Source organism: Octopus bimaculoides, chromosome 26 (assembly GCF_046866305.1).
Source record: "Octopus bimaculoides isolate indiv1 chromosome 26, ASM4686630v1, whole genome shotgun sequence".
NCBI lineage: Eukaryota > Metazoa > Mollusca > Cephalopoda > Octopoda > Octopodidae > Octopus > Octopus bimaculoides.
Genome location: NC_142953.1, coordinates 28,193,217 through 28,205,716, shown reverse-complemented (window position 1 = coordinate 28,205,716; position 12,500 = coordinate 28,193,217). Strand labels below are relative to the sequence as shown.

Below are 12,500 nucleotides of genomic sequence, written 5' to 3'. Positions count from 1 at the left end.
ATTATTATTATTATTATTAAGCTGACATCGACTTTGTCTTTCATCCTTTCGGGGGTGACGATTGAACAAGTACCAGTTATACACTGGGTATCGATGTAATTGACTTAATTCCCCCCCCCCCGCCAAAAATATTCGAAGCCTTGTGCTTCCAGTAGTAGAAAGGCGAAATGCTTAACAGTATTTCATCTGTCTTCACGTTGTGAGTTCAAATTCCACTGAGGTTGACTTTGCCTTTCATCCTTTCGGGGTCAATAAATTAAGTACCAGTTACGTATTGGGGATCAATCTAAATAGACTAGCCCCCTACCCGCCAAAATTTCGTTCCTTGTGCCTAGAATAGAAAATATTATTATTATTATTACCATTATTATTATCATTATTATTATTATTATTATTATTATTATTATTATTAGAGCGGTGAGATGGCAGAAACGTTAGCACGCCAGGCGAAATGCTTAGCGGTATTTCATCTACCGTTATGTTCTGAGTTCAAATTCCGCCGAAGTCGACGTTACCTTTCATCCTTTTGGTGGTTGATTAAATAAGTACCAGTTACACACTGGGATCGATGTAATCGACCCAAAAACCCTTTGACTGCCCTTGTTTATCCCCTCTGTGTTTAGCCCCCTGTAGGCAATAAAGAAATAAATTATTATTATTATCATCATTATTATTATTAAGATCATAAGTTGGCAGAATCGTTAGCACGCTGTGTGAAATGCTTAGCGGTATTTTGCCTAAAGTACTCCAAGGTTGACTTTGCCTTTTGTTCTTTCTGGGTCAATAAGTTACAGTAATCCCTCGCCATATCATGGTTTACCTACCATGCCCTCACTACATCGTGGATTTCTCTGGCTAATACATGTAAATTTATATTGCCGACTCCTCAGTATATTGCAGGTTTCTGTGGCCAATGGGTACTAATATTTTTTTAGATTTTAATCATTTCTGTGGGAGGTTTTCGCATGTAACACCCACGATAGCCGAAGGGTTACAAAAAGTCCCAATGAAACTCTGGGGTTGATGTAATCGACTAGCCCCCTCCCCTGAAATTTTAGGTCTTGTATCTCTAGTTGTTGTTGTTGTTGGCACTCCGTCGCTTACGACGTCGAGGGTTCCAGTTGATCCGATCAACGGAACAGCCTGCTCGTGAAATTAGCGTGTAAGTGGCTGAGCACTCCACAGACACGTGTACCCTTAACGTAGTTCTCGGGGATATTCAGCATGACAGTGTGACAAGGCTGACCCTTTGAATTACAGGCACAACAGAAACAGGAAGTAAGAGTGAGAGAAAGTTGTGGTGAAAGAGTACGGCAGGGTTCGCCACCATCCCCTGCCGGAGCCTCGTGGAGCTTTAGGTGTTTTCGCTCAATAAACACTCACAACACCCGGTCTTGGAATCGAAACCGCGATTCTATGACCGCGAGTCCGCAGCCCTAACCACTGGGCCATTGCGCCTCCACTGTATCTCTAGTAGAAAGGGTTATTATTATTGAGGTGACAAGCTGACACGATTGTCGGGATGTTGGATGAAATGCTTAGCTGTATTTCTTCTCACTTCTTATGATCTGAGTTCAAAGTCTGCCGAGGTCATCTTAGCCTTTCATTCTATCGAGGTTGATAAAATAAGTTCTGGTTAAGCATGCGTCGACATAATCAGCCACCCGCTTCCTCTAAAATTGCAGACTTTGTACTTGGACAAAATGCTTAGTGTTGCTTCATCTATCTTTACAATCTGAGTTAAAATTCTGTTGAGGTTGACTTTGCCTTTCATCCTCTTGGGGTTGATAAAATAAGTACCAGTGAAACAGTGGGGTCGATGTAATTGACTGTTGCTCCTCTCCCACAAAATTTCAGGCATTGTGTCTTTAGTAGAATGGATTATTATTATTATTATTATTATTATTATTATTATTATTATTAAGGTGGTGACATGCCCAGCGGTATTTCGTCTGTCTACGTTCTGAGTTCAAATTCCACTGAGGTCGACTTTGCCTTTCATCTTTTCGGAGCCGATTAAATAAGTACCAGTTACGCACTGGAGTCAATGTAATCGACTTGATCCCCTCCCACAAGCTGCCCTTGTGGCAAAAATTTGAAATGATGATGATGATGATCATCATCATCATCATTATTATTTATTATTATTATTGTTATTATTATTATTATTATTAAGGTGGTGAGCTGGCAGAACTGTTTGCATGCCAAGCAAAATGCTTCGTGGCATTTCATCTAACTTCTTCAAATTCTGCTGGGGTTGACTTTGCCTTTCATCCTTTTGAGTGGGGTGGTGGGTAGGGAGTCGCTAAAATAAGTACCACTGGCCTTGTGCCAAAATTTGAATAGCATGCTGAGTGAAATGCTTAGAAGTAGTTTTGTCTGTTGAAATTCCACTGAGGTTGGTTTTGCCATTTATCCTTTTTGGGGTCAATGAAATAAGTACCAGTTATGTACTGAGGTTGATGTAATCAATTAGCTCGTTCCCCCAAAATTTCAGACGTTATGCCTTTAGTAAACAATATCATTATAATTATTATTATTATTGAGTGAGAGAGCAGTGCATGCCTTCAAAGTGAGACTGGGGTAAAATATACGAAGCCCAGTATACCCATCATGACTACCCATCTGATAAGGGTACACGTGCGCGACATGGTGATCTCATATCAAGATAAACAGCACATGACCTTGCAAGTGTGGTCCAGTTAGAATTTTTTTCAGGTCGAGTAGCCCATCCCGCTCAAAAGGTCCTTGAATAAGGGTTGTTTAAGGATGATGAACGAAACACCCATGTTTCCAAAGGTGAATTATTCAAACCCCAAAGAATTCCTCTCAACACATGGCTATGTTGCTCCCCCACTACATCTGCTCCTGATCAGAGATGCACATATCGTCAGCCACCAAGGGACATGCTCAACTGGTTAAGGTCAAACAACTGACAAGCAAATCTGTGGTATTGAGCAGAATATTTGCCTGTAGGCCATCTTTTTTATACCAAGACAAAACAATGTACATGATAACACTTCCAATCAGTTAAGATCAGAAGCCATGAGAGCCACTGCTTGGTACAGGGCATTTATTATTATTATTATTATTATTATTATTATTATTATTATTATTATTACTATTATTCTTCTTATTATTATTAAGGCACATGTCAAGCAAAATGCTTAGTGGTATAAAATCTGTCTGCATGTTCTGAGTTGAAATTCTGCCGAGGTCGACTTTGCCTTCCATGTCTCTGGGGTCAATGAAATCCTGTTGGGGGTGAGGCTATTGACTGATCACCTCCCCTCAAATTTACTGACTTTGTGCCAAGATTAGAAAGAATTTTGATTATTATAAGGGTGGCGAGCTGGCACAAGGCGATGCTGCAACATGGCCAGAGTCTGGTAAATGCTTGGTGGCGTTTCATTCTTCTCTATGTTCTAAGTTCAAATTCTACTGAGGTCGACTTCACCTTTCATTCTTTCAGGGTCAGTGTGTACTAGTCAAGTCCTGAGGGGGTCAATAAAATCAACTAACCTCTCCCCTAAAAATTTCATGTCTGTACCTATTGTAGAATGGATTATTATTATTATTATTATTATTATTATTATTATTATTATTATTATTATTATTATTATTATTATTATTAAGTGGTGGTGGTGGTGATGTTGATATTATCAATATAGTGGTTGCTATTTTTGTTTAACCACAGGTCACTCCTAATCTAGTAGACCTATGATCATAGGCATTCCAGTTGTGACCACCCTACCTTTTCCTTAGGTGCAAGTAAACCTGAGACTACATCATCCAATGTAGCTGTTTTTCTTTGTCTTTTTTTCCTAAGACAGTGGAAACATGTGGTGATTTGAGGGAGAATCAGCTGCTATTTCTGATGGTTTTTGCGCAACCACATAGAGGCTCCTTTGTTGAGTTTGGGCAGTAGTGCGAGTAGTGGTGCTGGTCTGGTTGGGTGTGGTGGTGGTGGTGGTGGTGGTGGTGGTGATGATGATGTTTACTACTGCTGCTACTGCTGCGACTGCTGCATCTACCACCATCACCACCACTACTACTACTACTACTACTACTATGACTACTACTACAACGACTACTACTTCTGCTGCTACTATTATTACTAATGCTACTACTACAACTACAACAACAACTACTACTACTACTACTACTATGACTATTACCACCACTGCCACTACTATTACTACTACTACTACAATGACTACTAATTCTGCTGCTGCTACTATTACTACTACTACTACTACTACTACTACTACTTCTGAGCTAATGCTAATAATGTTTATGTTGACATCGCCATAGATAACAGTGATGACGATGACAGCGATGTTTATATGAGGCTGACGACTACAACTTCCACTGCTACTAATGTTATTACAGCGATGATGGTAACTGCAACAAGGACGACAACGACATGTTGATGATGATGATGATGACGATGACGATGATGACGATGATGATGACGATGACAATAGCAGCACCAACAGAGGCCGTTGGTGATGATGATGATGATGATGGTCATGATGGTGATGGTGATGGTGGTGGTGATGATGATGATGATGATGATGGTATTGGGGGCAAGGCTGACTCGAGTGTCATAATTGTTGATGATGATGATGATGATGATGATGATGACAACCATAACACTGACATGTTGTTGTTGTTGATGATGATGGTTATAACGGCAATGAATGCTTTCTTAAGTGTTGTTGATAATGATGTTGATGATGATGATGATGGTGATGATGTTGATGATGATGATGGTGACATACATCAGATATTGATGACGTGTTACATGTCTACCATCATCACCAGCACCACCACACGCACCATCATCGTCATCATCATCATCATCACTGCCAACACTTCCACTCCATCCCCATCCCCACTCCTACCACCGCCCCCCACCGCGACCCCCTCCCCTCCCCCCAGCACTACCATCAGTAACACACTCAGTACCACAACTACTTTGCACCATTGTTGCCACTAGCACCACCACCACCTCCATCACCACCGTCACCACCATTGCCACCACTTCCTTCACCTCCGTCACTACCCACCCACCCATCCATCTTTTCCTCCCTTCTAACTGCCACAATCTTTAAATATTTAGCAGGGATCCCATACCTATTGGGGCTTCTCACGTTCACACACACACACACACACACACACACACACACACAGATACACCCACATACTCAAAGGATATGCTTGCTTATATATGCAAACGCACACACACACACACATATATATACACACACATATATACATTTACAAATGCATACACACATACATACATGCATATATATATATAAACATACACACACACACACAGATACACAAATACACCCACATATATAAAGGATATGCTTGTTTATATATACAAACTTACACACACTCATATATACGTATAAACACACACATACACACACACACATGAATATTCATACATATACAAAATATATGCCTGTATATATACGCAACCATATACACACGCACATATATATATTAACATACACACACATACATACACACTCATATATACATGCATACATACACATATACACACAGATACGCATGTATATATAAATACACACATATTTATGCTTGTATATATACGCAATCATATATACACGCACATATATATATTAATATACACAGACACACACACACACACACATATATATACATGCATACATACACATATACACACAGATACGCATGTATATATAAATACACACACGTCTGTATCCCTGTATATATATACACATGTATGAACAAACATGTTTGAACATGCATGCATGCTGATACAACATTACCTTTGTTGCTGATCTCATGTGCAGTACTAATGTGTGTATATACATTTATATACACTATATATATATATGTGTGTGTGTACATACATACATATATGTGTATGTATATATGTGTGTGTATACATTACCAAATATAAACACAGATGCACATGTATAAACTGACATCACGTTCCCATTATGTCTGACATTGCACGTATTATGTTCTCTATATATACACATGTGTATACACACATATGTAGATATGTGCGTATTTATGCCTAAGTGCGTACACAGACACCCGCATATACACACATATATAAACATACGCATGCACGCTGTCACTAATGTTGATATTACTGTTACTCCAGATATCATATTTTGTAAGGCTTCTGCACACACACACACACACACACACACACACACACACACACACAACCATTTACATACTCATCTACATGCACATACATATATACACACTCGGATGTTAGCATTACTTGTTTGTACAACTCTGCTATCTAGGTTTCTTTCTGCTTATAGACACTTGTTTACACATATACATACAAGTGTATATACACATATATGCACACGTGTATATACACACACCACATAAAGGGTATGAGGTTTCTGTGTGGTATTTCAAGCTGCTAGAGATGACAGCTAAATTCACTCCATACCTTATTGTCATGGGCAAAGTGAAGGACAAATTAAGTATCGTCACCCTTGACATATCACAACTAAGATGGCATGGTCATGGCTGGAATGCCTTTGTTCATAAGTTTGCTCAATCTTGTCTGACCTAGGGCTAAAGAATAACACTTGGATGCATGGCAGAAATAGCAGCTATATTTGTCTTAATAACATCGTACATCATAGACGAAGGAAACATTACAAAATATTATCCTTATTTCCACATACATCATGTGTGGTTAAGAATTAAGCTTCCCAACCACATGGTTCCGGATTCAGTCCCGCTGCATGGCATCTTGAGCAAGTACAGTTCTAGATTTAAGAGATGAGGTATTATTTACATTATTTACATTTGATAGATATTTGTCCTCATCTTGTTTGTTGTTAACACAACGTTTCGGCTGATATACCCTCCAGACTTCATCAGGTGTCTTGGGGAAATTTCGAACCTGGGTTCTCATTCCTAAGGTATTTTTCAATGATATTATTATTATTATTGTTGTTATTATTATTATTATTATTATTATTATTCAGGTCACTGCCTGGAATCGAACTCAGAATCTTGGGGTTAGTAGCCCACACTCTTAACTACTATGCCAAATGCCCATGGGCATATGAATAATAATTATAATAACAACAACAACATCGAAAAATACCTTAGGAATGAGAACCCATGTTCGAAATTTCCCCAAGACACCTGATGAAGGCTGGAGGGTATATCAGCCGAAACGTTATAAACAACAAACAAGATGAGGACAAATAATGTAAATAATCTTGAGCAAATGTCTTCTACTATAGCCTCGGGCCATCCAAAGCCTTGTGAGTGGATTTGGTTGGTAGAAACCAAATTATAGGCACAGGAGAGGCTTTGTGGTAAGAAGCTTGCTTCCCAACCACATGGTTCCAGGTTTAGTCCCACTGCGTGATACCTTGGGCAAGTGTCTTTTATTACAGCCTCAGGCTGACCAAAGCCAAGCGAGTGGATTTGGTAGACAGAAACTGAAAGAAGCCTGTTGTGTATATATATATATATATATATATATATATATATACATATATATATATATATATGTGTGTGTGTGTGTGCGCGCTTGTGTGTATATGTTGGTGTGTCTGTGTTTGTCCCCCCAACATCACTTGACAACCAATGCTGGTGTATTTATGTCCCCGTATCTTAGCAGTGCGGCAAAAGAGACTGATAGAATAAGTACTAGGCTTACAAAGAATAAGTCCTGGGGTCAATTTGTTGGACAAAAAAGGCGGTGCTCCAGCATGGCCGCAGTCAAATGACTGAAACAAATATAAGAATATAAGAAATATATACATACATATCATCATCATCGTTTAACGTCCGCTTTCCATGCTAGCATGGGTTGGACGATATATATATATATATATATATATATATATATATATATATATATATATATATGTGTGTGTGTGTGTGTCTTTATTCTTTTATTTTTCAGTTATATAAAAACCACTCTAACTGAATATTTGGGCTAGATATGGCCTGTGGCCAAACGTGATGCTTATTTATTCATATTGTTTTCAATTAATCATACATAATCTTGTAGCTTTGAGGTTTTGATGTTATAGTTGTTTATTTTTAGAATGACATTGTGGGGTAGGTTTGAGAGGCTGGATATGGCCAGTTTAATCATAAAACAGGTTGAATATTTGGGCCGGATATGGCTGGTTTAAGCCATAGCATTCTGATTGCTCTCTCAAGCGTGAAGCTTATTTCACATTGTTTTGAATTAATCATGCATTATCTTGTAGCTTTGAGATTTCTATGATGGGATTATTTATTTTTTAGAATGATATTATCTGGTTGGCATGAGAGGCCTGGTATGGCTGATTGAATTATAAAACAGGAAGTAGGCGCACGCAGAGCTGTGTGGTTAGGAAGCTTGCGTGGAGGCGCAATGGCCCAGTGGTTAGGGCAGCGGACTCGCGGTCATAGGATCGCGGTTTCGATTCCCAGACTGGGCGTTGTGAGTGTTTATTGAGCGAAAACACCTAAAGCTCCACGAGGCTCTGGCAGGGGATGGCGGCGAACTCTGCTGTACTCTTCCACCACAACTCTCTTTCACTCTTACTTCCTGTTTTCTGTTGTGCCTGTAATTCAAAGGGTCAGCCTTGTCACACTGTGTCATGCTGAATATCCCCGAGAACTACTACCTTAAGGGAACACGTGTCTGTGGAGTGCTCAGCCACTTGCACGTTAATTTCACGAGCAGGCTGTTCCGTTGATCAGATTAACTGGAACCCTCGACGTCGTAAGCAACGGAGTGCCAACAACAACAACAGGAAGCTTGCTTTCTGTCCACATGTTTCCAGGTTCAGTCCCACTGCGTGACACCCTGGGCAAGTGTCTTCTCCTATAGCCTCAAGCCAACTGAAGCCTTGTGATTGAATTCGGTAGGCAGAAGCTATCCTCGTGTGTGTACATGTGTGTGTAAGGTGCTTGTGCCTCCTATCAGAGAGGGGAAAAAGAATATGTGGGATGGAATTTGGCCGGTTTAAATGTTATAAAGTCAACCATTTATATCTTTAGCATTCAGATTAATCTGTCAAATGCATTGCTTGTTTATTGACGTTATTCTGAATTAATTATGCATCATCTCATAGCTTTCAGACCTTGATGTGATTGTATATTTCCAGGAGGACATTGTACTGTTGGTGTGTGTGCTGCCATATCTGACCAGTTTGGAGACAAACAAGGCAGAATATCTGCGCTGGATGTGGCTGGCAGAAGCATTTAGATTACTCTGTCAAATGTAATACTCATTTCTCTACATTGTTTTGAATTAATCCTGCCTTATCTCTTAGCTTTGGGATTTTGATGATGTGATTGTGAGAGGCCAGATCTGGCTGGTCTCAACATAAGATGGGTAGAATATTTGGGTTGGAAGGCAGCGAGCTGGTAGAAACGTTAGCATGCTGGGTGAAATGCTTAACAGTACTTAGTCTGTCTTTACGTTCTGAGTTCAAATCCTGTCGAGGTTGACCTTGCCTTTCACCCTTTCGGAGTTAATAAAATAAGTACCAGTTGTGTAGTGGGGTCGATCTAATCGACTGGTCCTCTCCTCCAGAATTTTGGGCCTTGTGCCTACAGTAGAAAAGAATATTTGGTTTGGAAAGGGCCAGTTTAACCCTTCAGCATTTAGATTACTATGTCAAATGTGATGCTTATTAGTTCACATTGTTTGGGATTAATCATACATTAATCTCATAGTTTTGCAATTTCAAAGATGTGATTGCTTTTGGAACGACATTATAGGGTAGGTGTGAGAGGCTGGATCTGGTTGGATTGATCATAAAGAACATAGAATATTTAGACCGGATATGGCCAGTTTAAATGCTAAAGAGTTAAGACTCGGAACAGCAATGTTCAGGGATTGGTGATGATGATGATGATGATGATGATGATGAGAGCCACTCAGAAGGCTTTGTATAGCATGAGTGGCAGCATTGCATATAGTACCATGCAGAGGAAGTGAACCTCAAACCGTAGCGTAGAGAAATTCACTTCTTAACCACACAGCCACGCTTTTGGATCGTATTAATTGAAAGTAACACAGTCTTTTGACCTGTGAAGTTAGGCATCGACTCCAAATAGAAACTGAGTCAGATGGTGATAACCTGTTCAGCCCATGGTCGCATGGAAAGTAGACACAAAATGGTGATGAGGGCAAAGTAAAAGAGAGAGAGAGAGAGAGAGAAAGTGTGTGTGTGTGTGTGTGTGTGTTTCTTTTGTGTATGCCATTCAGAGTATGACTAAGCGGGTGTTTTGTTTTCGTATAGATGTCAAGAAATGTATATGAAAATAAAAACCCTAACCCTAACCCTACTCCAGTAACACATAACAGACATACTTACACACACACACACACACATGCATACATAAACACACACACACACACACACACACACTCATACCTACACAGGGGCACACACTGACACAGATATTTATGCATTCATGCCGACACATACATACTACACACACATACACACACACACATACCCAAGGTGGAAGCTAGTATTAAGTACTGCCATTGGCTCTGTGGTTGAGAAGCTCACTTTGCAACCCTGTGGTTTCAGTTTCAATCCCGCTGCACAGCACCTTGGGCAAGTATCTCCCGTTAAAAAGTCAGGCAGTAGTGGCTAAGGGAGCCACCTCAATGAAAACACAAATAGTGAGTGGGATTTATACCATATGTTACAGAGAGAGAGAAAGAGAAAGAGAGAATAATACAGGCTTCTTTCAGTTTCTGACTACCAAATCCATTTAGAAGGCTTTAGTAGGGTCGGGGGTTATAGAAGAACACTTGCTTACCCAAGGTGCCATGCAGTGGGACTGAACCCAGAACCTTGTGTTTAGGAGGCATACTTCTTAAACTTGCACAACCATGTCTGTGCCTATGTTTATATATACATTATAAATATTTGTGTGTATTTATATCAGCTTTTCTGTTAAACCTGTTATTTTGTAGATAAAGGGCACTGTGCTTTGCGTACTAGTTTCAGAGTCTCCATGTGTGTGTGTCTGTGTGTGTATGTGATCTTGGTTTACTCTGCTTATAGGAAGAACACCCAAGGTAGAGATAATGTCTCGCTTATGGCAACACTGAAAGGAAGAACAGAGGCAAAGATTTTTAGCACCGTAACTCTACAACTGTAAGTTAATACAAGCGTGAAATTCATAACATAGTTTGTGTATGTAGTGTGTTGGAAAGGTTTCACATGTATGCACTCATATACACTGTGTGTGACTATGTATGTGTGTATGTGTGTGTCTGAGTGTTTGTGTGCGTATTTGTGTGTGTGTGTGTGTGGCTGTGTGGTAAGAAATTTGCTTTTCTACCACATGGTTCCAGGTTCAGTTCCACTGCATGTCAACTTCGGCAAGTGTCTTCAACCATAGCCTCAGGCTGACCAAGGCCTTGTGAGTGGATTTGGTAGATGGAAACTGAAAGAAGCCTGTATATGTATTTGTGTGTTTGTGTCTGTGTTTGTCCCTCCCACCATCACTTGACAACCCAACTTGGTGTGTTAAATCCCCATAACTTAGCAGTTCGTCAAAAGACACCAATAAAAAAAGCACCAGGCTTACAAAGAATAAGTCCTGGGGTCGATTTGCTCGACTACAGGCGGTGCTCCAGCATGGCCACAGTCAAATGACTGAAACAAGTAAAAGAGTAAAAAGTATTCTTTTTTTTCTTTTATTTGTTTCATTCATTTGACTGCAGCCATGCTGGAGCACCACCTTTAGTCGAGCAAATCAACCCCAGGACTTATTCTTTGTAAGCCTAGTATTTATTCTATCAGACCCTTTTGTCGAACCTCTAAGTTATGGGGACGTAAACACACCAGCATCATTTGTCAAGCGATGGTGGGAGGACAAACATATACACATGCACATATGTATATATATATATATATATATATATATATATATATATATATATATATATGACAGGCTTCTTTCAGTTTCTATCTACCAAATCCACTCACAAGGCTTTGGTCGGTCCAAGGCTATAGTAGAAGTCACTTACCTAAGGTGCCAAGCTTATAAAATATTATTATTTTTGTATATGTGTGTGTGTGTGTGTGTGTGTACGTGCGTTATGTGTCTGCTTGTGTTGGTGGAGCACCTTAGTTGTAAGCAAGTGTAATTGTCATGAGTGACATGTAGACATCTGTGTAAATATACCTGGCTAAAGAGAACTGTTTAAGTTGCTTAGAAACATTTGAGTGTTAGCTACAGGAAGAGCATCCAGTCATATAAAAAAAAAAAATCTGCCTCCACAAATTCCACCTGACACAAGCTAGAATGGAAAAGTGGATATAAAACCATTGATGATGATGATGATGATGATGATGATACCATCATCATTTAATATCTGTTTTCCATGCTGGCATGGGTTGGATGGTTTGGCAGGAGCTGACAAGGCAGAAGACTGCACCAAGCTTCAGTGGTTATTATAGCTCGGTGCCCTT

General features: G+C 39.7%; 1 protein-coding gene across 4 annotated transcripts in view; it reads left to right on the top strand.

The window, feature by feature from the left end:
- The window catches only part of LOC106883979 (uncharacterized), a 44,727-nt gene that overhangs the window by 8,760 nt on the left and 23,467 nt on the right, over window positions 1-12,500 (top strand). For 2 of the 4 annotated variants that reach the window (XM_089342854.1, XM_089342856.1), the window contains exon 2: window positions 9,162-9,277. The exons of the other annotated variants lie outside the window; for them this stretch is intronic. In XM_089342854.1, coding sequence (XP_089198980.1) covers window positions 9,162-9,277 — 116 coding nt within the window. The remainder of the gene's footprint in view (window positions 1-9,161; window positions 9,278-12,500) is intronic. 4 annotated transcript variants of the gene reach the window in all.